This window comes from Haemaphysalis longicornis, unplaced genomic scaffold (genome assembly GCF_048455015.1).
Source record: "Haemaphysalis longicornis isolate Haplotype H1 unplaced genomic scaffold, Haemaphysalis longicornis Haplotype H1 scaffold_5, whole genome shotgun sequence".
NCBI classification, from domain to species: Eukaryota; Metazoa; Arthropoda; class Arachnida; order Ixodida; family Ixodidae; genus Haemaphysalis; species Haemaphysalis longicornis.
In genome coordinates this window covers 68980404-69000004 of record NW_027526385.1, presented here as the reverse complement: position 1 = coordinate 69000004, position 19601 = coordinate 68980404, and the positions used below count along the sequence as shown (strand labels likewise).

At 44.2% G+C, this 19601-nt stretch overlaps 1 protein-coding gene across 1 annotated transcript in view; it reads right to left on the bottom strand.

The window, feature by feature from the left end:
• Nucleotides 1-447: 447 nt before the first annotated feature.
• LOC144138395 (uncharacterized) overlaps nucleotides 448-19601 on the bottom strand; it is a 74041-nt gene continuing 54887 nt past the window's right edge. Inside the window, exon 5 of the mRNA XM_077670657.1 lies at nucleotides 448-652. Coding sequence (XP_077526783.1) covers nucleotides 600-652 — 53 coding nt within the window. The 3' untranslated portion in view covers nucleotides 448-599. The remainder of the gene's footprint in view (nucleotides 653-19601) is intronic.

The following is a 19601-nucleotide window of genomic DNA, read 5'->3' as shown; positions in this document are numbered from 1 at the left end:
GACATCTAAAATACCTGCTGCAAATCCTTCTATTAAAAAGAAAATCGTGTGCCTCAAAGTGTGCAGGCTTCTTCTAGTCGATTTCAACACAATACTAAAAATAAAAACTGGCTTCCAGCAAAATCATTCATGCTAACGAGATGCTGGTCAAGACTTAAAAACATGGAAGGAGGCTGAACTCATTAAAAACAACAGGTTTTTCATGCAATAAAAAAAGAAGCAGGCAGCATGCCAATGACCAAAGACCCCCCCTCATGACATTTCAGTTCAGTTCCGATGCTGTCCGCACACAATCCACGCAGCCGTTGAGACATCAGGCTGGAACGACGTCGTTGCATCCCGGACGAAGCCATTCTTCCACGACGCGGTTAACTGCACGCACTGGTAGCCTGGCATGAGACGACCGTCCCTGCCAAAATAAAAAAAGGAAACTGGCTTCGGAGTAGTCGGCCACTTGTGTTTGCGTGTCTCCTGCGCGGCCTCTTCATCAACCAGGCTTGCGCAAACACGGAGACCTTTTCGGCCGCAATGTTTCCGACCTGAAGGCGTTTTTTGGCCAACTGCACAGCACGCACATGTCGAGGTGTTCTTCAGGCGAACTACCTGCGCGTCTCGTCCGGCTCCTTCTCCTGGTAGTAGACGACACTGCGATCTGCACCAGTGCACACAAATAGGAAGTCGTTAAAACGGCGTGCTTTTGAATGTCAAAGCAAGGAATAACACTCTGAAGCAAACGCAAATACTGAACGGATGCTTACGCACATAGCGCATGCTCCTTGTAGCCCACAACTTCTCATGACTGGTTGTTGCGAATTCGCATCCCACCAATGTGGCGAATTAGCATCACACCAGTTGTAACCCACACAACCAGAACAAAGAATTGGTAGCTGTCGCGCCCCCGCTCAGACGGAATCTACACAAGGACAGCAACACATGGCAGCAGTAGCGTCATGTACTTCCCATTCCCATTCAGTGAAGTGCTGTCTGCTGTCATTTCTCCGGTTTATGCCATTGATCACTTGTTCATCTGTGGTCATCCATTGAAACTCATATTTACTAAATGAGTAGCAAGTGTTTTGGTTGCAAAAAATGCTGCACAATAGGTACTTTGTGGAATCACCCATGTCATTGGCATAAATAATTTGTTCCTGAAGAAAATAACCATGCACTGGTTTATTATGACCACTTATGTTTTCGTGCCACAGTCATAACTTTGTTCCTAAAACGCCTCCTTATAAGCATACTAGAAAAAGCAATAGCAAAAAATTTTTTTTTCGTGCCTTACGTTAAATTCAGGCTAAATTAAGTGCGGTTAGTGAAAATAAAAAAGGAACTACCGAATGAACATACGCGCAATTACATGAGTAAAAGGGTGACCAGAGTGTTCACGCTGAATGATTTAAAACTAAGCTGCTGCTTTGAGCAATGTAATCGTTACTGCCACTGCTCTGTGCTCAAGAAGTATTTTAGCGTCACCACAGTGGTCACACTTCTTTTACACAATGCCATTTGCACTGCGCAGGTTTCAACCTCTCAGTTTTCATAACCAGCCGGCAAATGCAGGCGGTTAACCATAACCGACCCAAGTTACTCGGCCGTTCATTGATTTAATCATGACAGCATTTGGATTCGTTGCAGCCAAGACATTCTAGACATGTACAGTTTCACAGGCAACATATCAGGAGACAATAGCTTTAGGGTAAGGAAAGCCCCCTCACAATCACCCTAAGGGGAGCTGCTTATTTTAGTTTGACAACTTGCCAGGCTTCCCTGGCATCATTCATATGTCAACAATTCATTATGTCGTAAGTCTGCAGACAAGTAGCATGCAGTTTTTGCACCAGCTACTCAATGTCTACTTAAAATAGAGTGCTACAGAGAAGCCTACAGCCCACAAACTTGCAAAACCACTGCCAACAATTAGCATATAGTAACACTACTTAATTGCCCACTCAGAGGCTGACGGGAAGGGAAAAAAAAAAGAACACATGCAAATACACAATTACTGCATAGTCGTTCGATAGCCTTGGTGTGCCTTCCGTGCACAAAACCAAAATTTTGATTCCGGTGTTGAGAGCAAAGATGCATGCATTAAGGTGTTAAAGCCAGGTTCTCAGCAATCCTGCCAAGAAAAAAAAAAAGCGTACGCACACCAACTTGTGTTTAAAGTTGAATTAAAGTTTTACAGAAAACACCAAATTAACAAAACACCACCCACACATGATATGTGTAGAGATTTGGCATTTGGCGTGAAAATTTTTTTTATATGAACAGTGTGATAACAGCCACAGAATAACTCAAGGCTTAACCCCTTAAGGACTCATTAAACAAATATATTATGCACCAATATGGCCAAATTTTTTAATGATGTGATATGCTGCAGAAACGTGTTCAAAATGAAAAAAATATTTGCGAAAATTGTTTATAGTCGATAATCATGTTTAATTGGTCATTCTTTACCGCATATAATACCCTATATTTGGGGCATTTCTGGTGTATTCACAAATTAATTTCTGTAACTTCAGAAAGCCCGGGTCGGGTTTGAATTGCCATGCAGAAAACAAACAATTTCTCGATAGTTCACTTGAAGCTAGTTGAGGCTACCATCCGTGTGGTAGCGTTCAAAGCACGGCACTGCGCAGAGAGCCTTCTCGCACCACCTGCACCAGATCCTGGTTTCCTTGCGGATGTTCTTGCCATTTACATCTCGCTTCATGTAGCAGACTACGCAGCGGCGTGTCGGTTCTTCCTTCTTCTCTGTTGGTGGTATGTGCGATGGAAAGTGGCGCTCACCAAACCGTTTTGCGTTCAGGGGGCGCCCTGGCCGTCCTTTCTTCTTGGTGCCGCTGTTGGGAGAGTACTTCGTGATGATCTCGTCAATAAGCCTTAGCCTATACTCCAGATGAGATGCTCGGCCTCCTCCTTTCTGATACAGAACGAATGAATTGTAGGCCGCCTCATCCAAGAGGTGTTGGAAGATCTTGTAGGAGATCTTTTTTCGTTTCCGTGGCACTGAGTAGCTCGCCAGCATCTGATCTGCTCTGTCAACTCCTCCCATTGTATGATTATAATCAAGTATAACTTCTGGCTTCAGGGTTTCCTTGCCCATTTTGTCAATGAATCGCGCCATTTCAGCACTATGTACTGTAGATGGAACCGTCACCAGTTTTTTGTCCATCCACTGGACAGCCAAGCACTTGCCCCTTTGAAAGGCAACCATCTCGCCTTTCTTGAGCTTTGCCTTGGCGAAACCAGGCGGAAGGTCTTTGCGAGTGGCTCACGTCGTGCCATAGATGTCAGTTGATCTCTTCAAAAGAAAGTCAACCAGTTCTGGTGAGGTGTAGAAGTTGTCAGTTGTGACGCAGTAGCCTTTGTCTAGCAGGGGCTCCACAAGCTTCAAAACAACTTTCGTCGCCATTCCGAAGGTTGCTGCTTCTTCTGACGAGATCTCAATGTTCGTTTCTTTCCCTGTATAAATTACAGAGTTCCATATATACCCACTTGAAGATTCGCACAGCAAAAATGACTTTATGCCAAACCTCGCTCTCTTCAGGGGCATATACTGCTTCCAGCTGAGCCGGCCTTTGAAGAGCAGCAAGCTTTCGTCGACACTGACGTCCCGCTCCGGCACATACAATGTCCGGTATTTTTCAAGAAGTGCCTGATAAACCGGCCAGATTTTCCTCAGATGAGGTTGAGGGTGTCCTTCACAATTTTCAATTGTCGTGTTGTCGACAAAGCGCGACATTCTCATTATTAGTTCGAAGCGGTTTCTGGACAATATCTCGCCAAAGACCGGAGTCTCAACCAGCCGATTCCTAGACCAGTAGATCCTTTCGTTTGGTTTTTGCACAATGCCTTGCAGCAACATGAGGCTCAGAGAAACGCAAAGTTCTTCTCGCGTAAGTGCATACCATTTTCGGAAGCGAGAATGTTGTTCCAGCTTGCTAGAATTCAGAAGCTGAGAAGCGTACCGGTTTGTCTCCACAACGAAAACATCAAGCAACTCATCATCAAAGTAAGCTTCAAAGAGCTCAAGTGGTTGAGGGGGAGAGCTTACTGTGATCTTCAGTCCCGTAAAACCCCTGAAATCAAACCGTGGAGGTCTGGCTGGGATGTTGTCGAGGTCTATGCGAAACCATTCAGGGGAGCTAGCCATTGTATCATCGCTACTGTCTTCTCCTTCAGAGTCACTGTCCGTAAAAACGTCATCACTGTCTTCTTCACTTGAAGAATAAAACACTATGGTGGCATCCGTATCACTCTCGCTTTCATCGTCTGAAGAAGGTAGATTCTCCGCATCAGAACGCCGCACGGATGAGGCCATGTTTGTAAAACGAGCGGGAAACAAGCGCCACACATTCCGCCATCTAGTGTGCAAACTATAATTTAATACCACCGCCAATGACGGAACTTGTGCTGCCATCTATGTTTAAAAGGGTAAATCTCCCTTTGACGAGCCGGGCTCGTCAAAAGCCTCTAGTAGCATTGCGGAAAACTCATGACGACCACAGCTCGTCATCAAAATAGTGGCAACTGCTCTTGACGAGCTCAGGTCGTCATAAGCCCTTAAGGGGTTAATGAGCTTGTTTGTGCATTACTGTACGGATGCAGAATACAGGCAAAGCTCGCGACCACAGACTAAGTTGCTGGGGGTGGGTGGAGGGGGGTGGCTCAGTGGTTAAGACGTTGTGCTGGTGAGCTCGACGCAGGTTCGATTCCTGGCCATGGTGGCTGCGTTTCTGACGGAGGCGAGAAGTGAAAACGCCCATGTGCCGAGACCTGGGCACATGTCAAATATCCCCAGGTGGCCCAAATTAATGCGGAGCTCTCCACAACGGCGCACCTCACAGCCCACGTGCAGCTTCGGCACATTAAACCCCAGCCAATTAAATCAATAGAAGTTCATGTAGGCGACACCAGTATTACGTGTGTGTGCACAACAAATGTGATTTTTAGATTAGTGCGAGGCCTGACCTACACAGGCCCCATAACAAACAAATGCTAATAAATTTATTAACAAATAAAAAATAAAAGAAGAGGTCAGGAAGCAACTGAAAACCTGCCAATAATGCACACAAGTTCCTGTCCCCTTTTTATTTTCAATGTGATATGCTAAAGTAGTTTGGCTGCTATTCCCGTTGTAGCTTGAAGGCGCTACAGTAGTATTTTCCCACTCCAACCCACCCAACTTTCTGGGTGACCAGTCCTTGATTATCAAGTGACTCGAAGTACAATTGCTGGCTCCGCAAAAGACACCTGTAAGTAAGGCTGCTCTGTGAAATGCACTAGGCTGATGCATTTTTAAAGTCTCTCGTTTTCCCTATCTGCGATCAGACAGCAGTGGTGTCAATATCAGCCGTTGAGGCAATGCATATTGAAGATGCGTAATAACCTCATTTACGATAAAAGGTCCCACGTTAACTAAAGTCCTTCATTCCAAAAGACTCCCACCGGCTAATGCAATGCCTGAAACGAACAAAAGTGCTGCACAGTTCATTGACGCCCGTGCCTTGCAAAGCTGCGGTTCAAGAAATGGACACCTAGCTATAGGGGCCGGAACGTGGGACAGGTGGCGCTGCTGGCGCCGTTCAACAGCGCCACCAGCGGAAGAAAATCGCAAAACTGAACTGGGTATTTCCTGGCGTGTGAATGTGGAGCACCGTGTTTACGTGCAGTTTAAAAGTGCAACCGCTCGTTACCGTGATGATGTTGGTCACGTGACACGCACATTTTTTGCCAGAAACTGGGTCCGGGCGACGCGCGTTCATTTTATTTACGTAAAATTTGGTTAATTAATTAATTAGTGGGCATTGACTGGGTAAAGTCAAATTGATGTCATTAGGGCATGTGAGGTATCAAATTGAAGGTCTTAATGAGTGGAATCACGTGGGGCAAGTTAGAAATTGCTTCCTGGTAATAGTCATGAGATAGTCATGTGAGTCATAGATTGGGTTAAAAGTCAAAGTGGTGCCACTAGGGCTTGTGGGGTATCGAATTAAAGGTCTCGATTAGGGGAATCATGGCGCACAAAGTAAAATTCGCTTCCTGGTCATAGTCATGAGACAGTCATGTGAGTCATAGATTGGGTTAAAAGTCACAGTGGTGCCACTAGGGCTTGTGGGGTATCAAATTAAAGGTCTCGATGAGTGGAATCGCGTGGGACAAGTTAAAAATTGCTTCCTGGTCATAGTCATGAGACAGTCATGTGAGTCATGGATTAGGTTAAAAGTCAAAATGGTGCCACTAGGGCTTGTGAGGTATCAAATTAAAGGTCTAGCTGAGTAGAATAATGGGGGACAAAGTAAATTCGCTTCCTGGTCATCGTCATGAGACAGTCATGTGAGTCATGGATTAGGTTAAAAGGCAATGTGAGGTCACTGGGGCTTGTGAGGTATCAAATTAAAGGTCTCGATGAGTGTAATCATGGGGCACAAAGTAAAATTCGCTTCGTGGTCATGGTCATGAGACAGTCATGTGAGTCATTGATTGGGTTAACAGTCAATGTGGGGCCACTAGGGCTTGTGAGGTATCAAATTAAAGGTCTTAATGAGTGGAATCACGGGGGACAAGTTAAAAATTGCTTCCTGGTCATAGTCATGAGACAGTCATGTGAGTCATAGATTGGGTTAAAAGTCAAAGTGGTGCCACTAGGGCTTGTGGGGTATCAAATTAAAGGTCTCGTTGAGTGGAATCGCGTGGGACAAGTAAAAAATTGCTTCCTGGTTATAGTCATGAGACAGTCATGTGAGTCATGGATTAGGTTAAAAGTCAAAATGGTGCCACTAGGGCTTGTGAGGTATCAAATTAAAGGTCTCGATGGGTGGAATCATGGGGCACAAAGTAAAATTCGCTTCCTGGTCATCGTCATGAGACAGTCATGTGAGTCATAGATTGGGTTAAAAGTCAAAATGGTGCCACTAGGGCTTGTGAGGTATCAAATTAAAGGTCTCGATGAGTGGAATCATGGGGCACAAACTAAAATTCGCTTCCTGGTCATAGTCATGAGACAGTCATGTGAGTCATGGATTAGGTTAAAAGGCAATGTGAGGTCACTAGGGCTTGTGAGGTATCAAATTAAAGGTCTTAATGAGTGGAATCACGTGGGACAAGTTAAAAATTGCTTCCTGGTCATAGTCATGAGACAGTCATATGAGTCATAGATTGGGTTAAAAGTCAAAGTGGTGCCACTAGGGCTTGTGAGGTATCAAATTAAAGGTCTTGATGAGGGGAATCACGTGGGACAAATTAAAAATTGCTTTCTTGTTATAGTCATGAGATAGTCACGTGAGTCACAAATTGGGTAAAAGTCAAAGTGGTTCCACTAGGGCTTGTGAGGTATCAAAATAAAGGCCTCGATGAGGGGAATCATGGACAAATTAAAAGTCGCTTACTGGTTATAGTCATGAGATGGTAAGTGAGTCACAAATTGGTTTAAAAGTCAAAGTGGTGCCAGTAGGGCTTGTGAGGTATCAAATTAAAGGTCTCGATGGGGGGAATCACATGTGACAAATTAAAAATTGCTTCCTAGTTATACTCATAAGATAGTCACGTGAGTCATAGGTTGGGTTAAACGTGAGTGTGACACTACTGGGGCTTGGGGGAGATCAAATGAAAGGTCTCCATCTAGAATGTTTTCATACAATCTATTTTTTGAAAAGATAACGAAGGAATATCTTTAACTAAAGTTAGAAAGATCACCAGTTTAGGTGACATCAGTTGATATTACAAGCCGACATAAGTCCGCGAAGAATCCGTATTAGGGTACAGCGCACATTGTGGGCGTGATTTTATCTTTACATAGTACTTGCTTGCCTTTCTTTATTTTAAACACAATATGAAGGGGAAATATGTTTGCTGACACTTTTTAGAAACCGTATTTTTTGGTGTATTAGTGAACTTTCTTCACTGTTGATGCGGCACTGCTGCCGAGGCCACTCTATTCGCCGCTGAATGAGCTCCCGAACCACGGTTCGCCGCTAAATATCATTCATCTCAAACGCCCTTCGGTGTTGTCGTGTAGCGCTGAAACATTGACATAAAGCAAATGTCATTCGCTCGAAAGATAATTTGATCTGCCGTCTGGGAGTTGTATAACATATGCTACACAGTTTCGATCGTAATCCATATTATTGCTCATAAAATAAAATAATATTGATAAGGTGCAGCATTTCTATGGCAGCCGCTTGTGTAACCAAGGTAATGCGGCCTTCGCAGAACACCTCGTGCCAATACACGGCTTGCACATCGTCCGCGCTGGCCGGTTGCATAATGTAGTTGGCCCAAGCGGGGCGCGATGGTGAAGTAACTCAAGGGTGAGGAGGGAACGCAGTGGGAACTTCACATGTGTTGCTGTCAGCCCACCCCGGAAAATATTTGTACGGGGATCTTTCTAAATGCGGGCTGATTTTTCTGAGCCACTGCAAAAACCGTTACTCGGATTTGGGCATATATACTGTAACAGTCGAATGAAGGGATCCTCAAAGCTAAGCTATGTGATGAGGTACAAGATGTCTAGCGGAGCTGCAGAAGGACGATCGTTACAATGATAATCATAGCCACTTCTTTGTCTGCGTCTCGAATTGATACGGTATTGGAATGAAAGTGGGCGGATGAGTATTCATGTTCTGGAACCACACTTGTGGCAAAAATGGATCTATTGCCCTAAGCGTAAATGCAAGTAGGGTGCCATAAGCCCGCTCTATATGGTGCGAATTGACAAACGAATTCGCAGCTGCGGCGTCGCTAGTGCGGCAATATGTCGTTTTGCAGGACAAGCTGAAACAATCCAAGTGATCAATTTTCGTTGCTGCCGAAGCTACAAAATTGCTTCCATAGGTTCAGAGGCACAGTTGGAGAAGACGAAGCGAGAAGCGACTTAAGGAGAACCAAAGGGAGAATGGGCTCACAATACAAGAACAAGTGAACACTCCTAAGATGGCGTTACTGGTTGCACGAAAGAGGTGGTCACAGCCTCTCCTAAACTTTCCTTATTTTTATGGTGGAATAGTTTACAAATCGTGGTGCCGGTGTTCAGATAGTTGTGAATAGTTGTACCGAGACGACACAAACAGGTATCTGTATATTGGAATACATGCATGTCGATTTATTCATTACACTTTTAAGGAGCAGAAAAGACAGTATAGTGCTGTCACGTTAAAAGAGTAACCCTTCGAAACGTCTTGCAGGGCGCATCATGGCGCTGTTGCGCCGCGCATTCCCTAAGAAGTGGGTGACGTCGTCACGAGTATTCTTGGGGACAGTCATTCTGGACGGCGCATCACGTGACTGGCGTTACTCGTTCTGTCGGTGGCTTGCAACATACTCTCTAGAGCATGAAGTCGTTTATAACAAATTTCCCTACAGGAAAGTCTGGCGCTGCAATCAGGTGCCGTCATGGGATTGCTGGAAAATATTATATTTTTACTTCACCGGCCTTTCAAATTCCTCAGCTTCATGATTGACAACTCTTTTCCCGACGGTGCCTCGAGTTTCTTTTCCCCCTAGCAGCACGACGCTCCCTATCCACTACTTTGGAGCAAGCACTGCTTGCTTTCTTGAGGCGATGTGTGTTGCTTTTTTTGGGGCTGTTAATTCGCTGCAAAGAGCCATTGAAAAAAGTGCTTTGAACAGATGGAGCGAACGCAGGAGAGTAGGATCAAATTGAGCAAACTTCGACTGCATCTATGGTGGTGGAGGGGGAGCGGAAGAGACCAGGGTGGGGGGGGGACACAAGGGGGTTTTACAGGCTCGGATTGCAGACGACTACTGTCTTTCGATGGCATTTGCAGCAAATGACGGAGATATAGGGCCTTTTTAAATTCAAGTTATGAGAGTTTACGCGCCGCGGCTGTGCACCTGGGCCACGAGGGCTCTGGATTACTTTTGAGCACCTGCGCACCTTTAACGCGCGACGAAATCTCGACATACGATCGCCTTTTTTTCTCCTCCATAAGAAAAGCAGAGATCGCGAACGGGATCATACCCGCGTCCTTGGGCTCAGCAGCATAACTGAGCCACTGCAGCGGGTGCTATTTTCAGTTACTGCTGTAAGACTGCCAGGGGATGTAAAAGGCTTCCGAAGCGCGCTGGTTCGTCATGTGTATATTTGTTTGCTACCATAAAAAAGTAAAGCACCATAGATATGTTTACCATCCTGGTACATTATTGTGTTGGTGCTTCACATGGTGGTACGTTGCTTCACATGGTGGTACGTTGCTACATGGTGGTACGTTGGTGGTACGTTGCTTCACATGGCATATCAGCCACAAGTAACAAAGTAGCAATAAACAAACAAAACAAATGAATATATTTATTTTTTATATATAAGATAAAAGCTTCATTTCGAATTGCAAGGAGATGCCACCACAGTAGAGTTGTAATTTCCATCAAATAGTGAAGGGCGTGAAAAAAATTTTCTTTTCATGATTTTTTAGAAAAATATCGGAAATAGAAAAAACACGATTCCAAACATATTAAAAGCTCGACATGCTTTTAAAGGGCTGCTGAAGAGCTTTTCAAAACAGTTGTTGGTAGCATTCCTTTATAGTTTTCTTGACGCTAAATCAGGAAAAGGTGTTTATTGCTTGTGAAAATACACCCAAACAGCCTTTTTTTTTCGCGAAAGCAAACGACCCCTGGCCAATGTGCGGTAAGAGATGTGGCTTCCTTTCGCGATCGGGCCCCGGCAGATAACGTCCTATTCGGAAGCACCGGAGCTGCGTCGACCACTCAGCATGCAGAGCTCATTCTGTTCTCATTCCGAAACGGGTCAGAAAGTCCCCAGTAATATTGAAGACGCACAAAATCTTCCCTTAGAATAGGGGAGCTTGAAGGAAGCACAAACTGAACAAGTCTGCTCGCGGCGAGCTTAAAAAACGAATTTTCCCCGAACGACTCATGGCCGACTTTAGACTTAGGGATGCCGAGATCTTGTGCAGATATGCTATGTCGCTTTCCCTACCAGCGCGAACACACATTCCTAGCACACTTTTCAACACCCCATCAGCCCCCATCTCGAATGTGCAACTTGCTTTTTACATTCGGGAGGGCGATAACAAGCTCTAGGGCATCATTTTGACTTTTACCCCAATCTATGACTCACGTCACTATCCCATGAATATAAGCAGGAAGCAATATTTAATTTGTCCCACGTAATTCTCCTAATCGACACCTTTAATTTGATACCTCAGAAGCCCTAGTGGCACCACTTTCACTTTTAACCCAATCTATAACTCACGTGACTAGCTCGTGACTATAACCAGGATGCAATTTCTAATTTGTCCATAATTCCCCTCAACGAGACCTTTATTTTGATACCTCACGAGCCCTAGTGGCACCACTTTGACTTTTACCCAATTTGTGACTCACGTGACTATCTCATGACTATAACAAGAAAGCAATTTTTGATTTCTCCCACGTGATTCCCCTAATCGAGGCCTTTAATTTGATACCTCACAAGCCCTGGTGGCATCACTTTGACTTTTAACCTAATGCATGACTCACATGACTGTCTCATGACTATGACCAGGAAGCAATTTTAACTTGTCCCACGCGATTCCTCTCATCGAGACCTTTAATTTGATACCTCACAAGCCCTATTGGCCTCACATTGACTTTTAACCTAATCCATGACTGTCTCATGACTATGACCAGGAAGCAATTTTTAACTTGTCCCCCATTATTCTACTCAGCTAGACCTTTAATTTGATACCTCACAAGCCCTAGTGGCACCACTGACTTTTAACCCAATGTATGACTCACATGACTATCTCATGACTATGATCAGGAAGCAATTTTTAACTTGTCCCACGTGATTCCACTCATTAAGACCTTTAATTTGATACCTCACAAGCCCTAGTGACCTCACATTGCCTTTTAACCTAATCCATGACTCACATGACTGTCTCATGACGATGACCAGGAAGCGAATTTTACTTTGTGCCCCATGATTCCACTCATCGAGACCTTTAATTTGATACCTCACAAGCCCTAGTGGCACCATTTTGACTTTTAACCTAATCCATGACTCACATGACTGTCTCATGACTATGACCAGGAAGCAATTGTTCACTTGTCCCCCATTATTCTACTCAGCGAGACCTTTAATTTGATACCTCACAAGCCCTAGTGGCACCACTTTGACTTTTAACCCAATGTATGACTCACATGACTATCTCATGACTATGACCAGGAAACAATTTTAAACTTGTCCCACGTGATTCCACTCATTAAGAGCTTTAATTTGATACCTCACAAGCCCTAGTGACCTCAAATTGCCTTTTAACCTAATCCATGACTCACATGACTGTCTCATGACGATGACCAGGAAGTGAATTTTACTTTGTGCCCCATGATTCCACTCATCGAGACCTTTAATTTGATACCTCACAAGCCCTAGTGGCACCATTTTGACTTTTAACCTAATCCATGACTCACATGACTGTCTCATGACTATGACCAGGAAGCAATTTTTAACTTGTCCCCATTATTCTACTCAGCGAGACCTTTAATTTGATACCTCACAAGCCCTAGTTGCACCACTTTGACTTTTAACCCAATGTATGACTCACATGACTATCTCATGACTATGACCAGGAAGCAATTTTTAACTTGTCCCACGCGATTCCACTCATCGAGACCTTTAATTTGATACCTCACAAGCCCTATTGGCCTCACATTGACTTTTAACCTAATCCATGACTCACATGAGTGTCTCATGACTATGACCAGGAAGCAATTTTTAACTTGTCCCCCATTATTCTACTCAGCGAGACCTTTAATTTGATACCTCACGAGCCCTAGTGGCTCCACTTTGACTTTTAACCCAATGTATGACTCACATGACTATCTCATGACTATGACCAGGAAGCAATTTTTAACTTGTCCCACGTGATTCCACTCATTAAGAGCTTTAATTTGATACCTCACAAGCCCTAGTGACCTCACATTGCCTTTTAACCTAATCCATGACTCACATGACTGTCTCATGACTATGACCAGGAAATGAATTTTACTTTGTGCCCCATGATTCCACTCATCGAGACCTTTAATTTGATACCTCACAAGCCCTAGTGGCACCATTTTGACTTTTAACCTAATCCATGACTCACATGACTGTCTCATGACTATGACCAGGAAGCAATTGTTAACTTGTCCCCCATTATTCTACTCAGCGAGACCTTTAATTTGATACCTCACAAGCCCTAGTGGCACCACTTTGACTTTTAACCCAATGTATGACTCACATGACTATCTCATGACTATGACCAGGAAGCAATTTTTAACTTGTCCCACGCGATTCCACTCATCGAGACCTTTAATTTGATACCTCACAAGCCCTAGTCGCACCACTTTGACTTTTAACCCAATCCATGACTCACATGACTGTCTCATGACTATGACCAGGAAGCAATTTTTAACTTCTCCCACGCGATTCCCCTAATCGAGGCCTTTAATTTGATACCTCACAAGCCCTGGTGGCATCACTTTGACTTTTAACCCAATCCATGACTCACATGCCTGTCTGATGACTATGACCAGGAAGCAATTTTTAACTTGTCCCACGCGATTCCACTCATTAAGACCTTTAATTTGATACCTCACAAGCCCTAGTGGCCTCACATTGACAGTTAACCCAATCCATGACTCACATGACTGTCTCATGACTATGACCAGGACGCAATTTGTAATTTGGCCCCCGTGATTCCCCTCATCGAGACCTCTAATTTGATACCCCACACGCCCTATTGACACCACTTTGACTTTTAACCCAATTCGTGACTCACGTGACTATCTCGTGACCATAACCAGTAAGCAGTTTTTAATTTCTCCCTCGTGATTCCCCTAATCGAGACCTTTATTTTGATACCTCACAAGCCTTTATCGCATCACTTTTACTTTTAACCCGATCTATGACTTACGTGATTACCTCATGACTATTACCACGTGATTCCACTAATCGAGACCTTTAATTTGATACCTCACAACCCCTATTGACATCACTTTGACTTTTAACCCAATCTGACTAATCAATAATTAACTAATTAACATAAATGAGGTAATTAACGTTCGAGCCCTTCTGCCTCGGGAAACACTCGCGGCAAGCAAAAAAAGCGCTCACGCTTAAAAAAAAAAAAATAACGTGCCGCAGCTGTGGGCATCGCGCTCACAGCTGCGGCACGTTCTTTTTTTTTTTTTTTAGTCCATAACTTCCGTTTTCCGCCACTACGGGAAAAAATGGCGCTAGTGTCGCGCGGCAAACTCCAGGTTCCGGTCCCTATACGGTGTGTGTCGCACGGAAAAATGTTTGCGTCAACAGAACCTGTTAAAACAATGCGTTACCGAGACAAAGCACATGCTTGTAAAGAGGCCCCTTGAAGCAAAATAACCTGTAGTAGACGCTTGTAAGGACAAACACCACTTTTGTGCTCCCTTACGCGCACAATGCCAAAAACGTCCACTTAAGATGAATTTCTGATAATACCAACAAATTCTCACGGTCCCTTCCAGTTTCTCTTAACGGGAGGTTGCTGTCGCAGATATCAGCTGCATTAACTTTCACAGAAGACTTGCTCACCCAATAGTTTCAGTGCGTGAATACAACGTGCTTGAAAATACCAGTCGTGGCACTTTCACAAGAGCCTACTGGAAGTGCTCACTCATTCCTTCGAATTAAAAAAAAATCACAATAAAAAAAAGAGGAATAAGAAGAAAGAAATCTGCCTAGAAAAAAATAGGGGCCACAAACTGTTTTAAAATTGATCAGCACGAAACCCGAGCTAGTTAGCTGCATACGACTACTGCCATAGTGATCAGCAGGCTTTGGCATCGCGAGCAATCAAGCACCCTCCCAAGCCTGGTAGCACTGCCTACGCAAGTTTAACTAGCTACTGCATGAAAAAGTGGCCCTTTTTTAGGCGCCCAAGAATTATTTCAGCTGAACGTTTGTTCAGCATATAATCCGGCACAGTAAAATGTAGGTAACTGACAGCTTTTTGCTATCATATCATTCTTTAAAACAATTTTGTAAACTATGATTGCAAAGAAAGGCAGTATCAATACTTTCACCCCAACCTAAAAAAAAAATGTACAGTAATACCTCGTTAACTCGAAGTAGTAAAAACCGGGAAATATTTCGAGATAAGCGGATTTTCGAGATAAGCAAAGTTGCGTGAATTGCCATGAAATATCGAGTTCTTTGCACAAAAGGCGCTACTACTTAGCAGCTCTTAAACACCAGATTTCAATCTTGCTTTTCATAAAGGTTTTAAAGAGAAAAACAACATACAGGAGACGTTCACGGGCTGGGTTTTGTAGCACTGCAATTTTACTTAGCAGAAAAGAACTGCGTAACGCTGGTCTGCTTTGCGGTCGCACTCGGGCCTATAGTAAGAAATCCTCAAGCTGCTTGACGGAGTTGACGCATTGCATTAGCCGATTTTCCCCGCCGCTGCACTCAACCTTATTTCGCAGCAAGCGCAGCAAATTCCCCGTTTTCGGCATATGTCGCCACCTCTCAAGGAGGTTCGTCCTTTTGTGGCTATTTCAACGATTTTGGCGTCCGTAAGTTCTCCTGTCACGCGCACATCCTGCTGTACCTCTGCGCATGTCTCTACCGTCACATGACGCGCCACGAAGTCGATATGCCTCTAGGCTGAGACTTCACGTTTAAGGAAAACATCGGCTTTGTGATAGTCGCGGCTAAACGAGAAAGAAATCGAGGGGCTTATGCGCGGCAGCATCGTGCGAATCTTGTGAAACGGTACGCGGCGGCGAAATTTTCGTTCCCCTCTGTCAAGATTTCGAGATATCCGCAGTTTGACCCAAAAATACTTCCAAATAAAGGGCACCAAATACATAGGACGTATAGGAAATGGTTCGGTGCCGCGGAAAATTTCGACTAAGCCGATTTTTCGAGTTATCCGAGTTCGACTTAACGAGGTATTACTGTATATAAAAAACAATGATATAAGCATTGTCTGTCTTTCTTCCTCTGTTTGTCTATTCAGTGCAACCTTCGTAATTTATAGTGCAATTACACCATGTTTATTCAGACATTAAACTGTTTTTCCCTGCACCTAGAAAGCACATTACCAAGGGTAAAAAATAAAGTTGCAAAACACATTGCTGTACAATGAGCCACATCTGACATCTGTTTAGCTGAATATTTCAAGAGAACTGCTAGTTCGTCGTAATAATCCCCCCTCTCACTTGTGGCAGGAGCTGGGCCCGTTATCCTCTGACTAGGCACTGCGGCATCTGACCTTGGAAGGCAAGTGCGTGATGAAGATAGGATGACACGAGTTCAAGACTAAACAGGAAAACATTTTTTTTTTCTTTTGGCTTTGAAGAACGGTAGAAGGAAAACTGCAATGACAGCTGCTCACAGCGCATTGCCAGCAGCGCTCATTCGTGTGATTTCAGCTGGATGTGGATTAACTGCATCTCCGGCTTGGTGAATTGGGCCTGCGCCTCGTGTAAAGACAGCCGACCACATCGTTATCGCCAGCAAACAAAGGCGTACATCTACAAGTTTGTTTTTGTTTATAGGTGGTGGTGGTGTGAATGCACTTTTCAGTGAAACTAAGTGCCCTGAACGTATAAAACATTACAGATGGCAGGCGTTACGCTTATTTTATCGCAAAATAAATGTTCAAGCGCAGCCCTACTGCGCGAAAACTTTGTTCAAAACTGAAACAAGCCTGGCAAACTGTTCATTGCGGCGAGGACCTGGTTGCACTGACTTCTACCAGCTACCACTGTAACCAGACACACCGCTCTTCAGTTATGAAAGGATACATACCAGTTACTCAAACTAATGTGTGCTTTCAATCGTACAATACTTCCTGCAATCTTGTGATGAACTACCACACAAATGTATACTCCGAACTCGTGTTTTAGTAGCGCGAGCAATTCTACTGTTTCGTCATTTGCAGAATTTCTTTACCACTTAATCCTGCAAACTCTGCAGTAAGCTCCCAAAAAATTATGCTTTCTGCCATGCCTTGGCATCGTTTATTTCTTGTTTTGCTATGGCTATTGTGTATTGAAAGCTACTGTAACTGCGCTGGTCTTAAAAAAAATGATTGAAAAAAAAAAAAACGGCCAATTTTTAATTGAGCTTCACAGCTTCTGGTGGTGCGCTTGATGAGATAGCGGATTTTAGAGGGCTGCCTATTCAGTTGGTACTGCATATAACGGAGAGTGCCTTGGCTCAACATACGCACCACCCAGCCACCTTCCCACTCACTGTGCTAGCTGCATATATGCGCTTGGCTTACAAAGACACGGGAGTAGTGCACCCGTCAGAAGAAAAGGCAGCAGCGGAACCTTCAGAAGCCTTCTGCATTGTCTAGGAGAGGAAAGCATTTGGCTCTGCTTCCCTCGGCAACAAGAGTTATGCGACAATCCAACCAAAATTTCAGAGTGTGGCACAAGTTATGGAAAAATGCAGGAAGCAAAGCGATCACATGTGGCTACTTGTTATTTTTGCTCTTTGTTTACCCCAAATAGCGGTTTCTAATGTATGCGTGCATCACCTCAGTTTAAAGAAGGGGCATGATGGTTTCTTTTTGAAGAGCACAGTTGCAGCTGCGGTTCCGCATGCAAGATGCATGTTTCCAGGTCGGGTTAGTGTGCCCTACAATTGTGCCCTAAGCATACCATGCTAAATGCAACCTAACCTCTCCAAGAGCAGCTGCGAAAAGCCCCGGGGACAAAATAGGAGTTGGGTTTATTAAAGAGACTGCTTTGTCCCGATAACAACAGCACCAACATTATCGCAAAATCCAAACGAACAAAATGAGAACAGATGAAGCAGCAGCTCCTTCCACAACCACATTTCGGCGACATCACAAGTGCCTGTTTGTGCAATTGGTGGCCGCTGACCACGAAGAAAACTGACTGGGCAGTAGTAGCAGAGCCTCTAGTTTCACTTGATTGTACCACTTGAATGTTACTATGCAGTTAACACACAGACAACTGTTTCTAGTGCTGGCATCTAATGTGTCCCTGCTCTGCATCATTAGGCGAATTTTTTTTTAACCTGTTAACTTGTGCAGATTTGTGCAGACCTGTGCAGTGTGCCACTGGGGATATTAATTATTATTAATAAAAAAACAAACATACACTGCACTGCTTGCACCAGTGCAGCCAGTTCGGGGAAACAAAGAAAAAACATCTACAGTAGCATGACATGAAAAAGTTTAATATTTGTTGCATTATCTCAGTTAAAGGAGCCATGAAGAGAAAATACAACTTGGTTTAATTTGAAAGAACTAGGATTCAGTATCTCACTCAGCTCCATTAGAGCCACAAAAGATGTTTATTTAACAAAAAAAAGCAAGAAGTATTTAAAAACTTCCAAATTTTGCGCCACAGTGACGTGTTATGAGCAAGAGTGACGTCATACGGGCCAACAATAAAACATAATTTTCAGTGCGTTAACTGCACGTTAGCATTCCAGTGATGCGGTCAAATGGAACTAGAGGCCCCAATACAGACGTCCAGCCGTGTGTCGCCGCGACAGGTCAGTTGGGCGGCCGCCAATCGCACAAACAAGGTTCCGTGACGTCGTAGAAAAGTTGCGGGAAATTGCCTAGGGGGTCGCGACTGCTTCACACGTTTTCTTTAATATCTCCGTTATTTATTCGAAGATTGCGATGATATCGGTATCATTGTTATCGGGACTAAGTAGTCTTTCTAATAAACTTAACTTGTATTTTGTCTTCATGGCTCCTTTAAACAAAAAAAAAAAAAACAGCGCCAAAGTCTTCCCGTTGTTCTGTCTTTGGCGCTCTTTTCCTCTTTGAGCATCACTTAAAGCTTTGTGACTGATTTGTTTAGACGAACTGGGCCCAACGCAGGGATAATGGGAAAAGTGCGGTATACGTACCAGCGTGCGATTGGTCGCATAGCGGTGATTTGCGGAGCACACGTTGCTCTCTTGTGATGGCGACTGCGCAACGGCATCTTGACACTTATATCCGAATCCTACAGGATTATGTTCGATTGCGTTCATTTTTTTTTTCAGCAGCTAGCGCTTTATCCGTCTTACAGCGCATATTTAAATAAGAACGAAAACGCGTCAAGTGCTTATGTTTGTGTTATTCAACTAGCTCAATAAAAAACACGACGCTCCGTTCACGGTAACTACTCGATAACCACGACCGGACTCGACTCTCCCCCTCCCAGAGCGCGGGAGGAGGAGAGTCGAGAGCGTGGGAGGAGGAGAGTCGAGTCTGGCCGTGTGATGATGACGATTCTCCAAGCTAGACATCCCCAGAGGAGGAAAGTGAAGAACCAGAGAAACCGATAGTGCATGGTATCTGGTTTTATTCATAACTGTTTTACGTAAGGATCCACTCTTACGATCGATGTAGTACGCATGTAGACGCTTTGACGCGTAAGCTGAGTCCCCTGCGAAGGAACTCTGAGGACTCTGAGTATTGTCCGTTTCATGTCCGCTTCCAAGCGTGCATTTGCAGCTAGCCCTGATCGGCTGAAACCAGGCGACCCGGATGTGACGTAACACAAGCGACGCGTGGCGTCTGTTTCTGTGGATGTCACAGGTGGGAGGCCCCGCAAGGGCAGCTACGTCA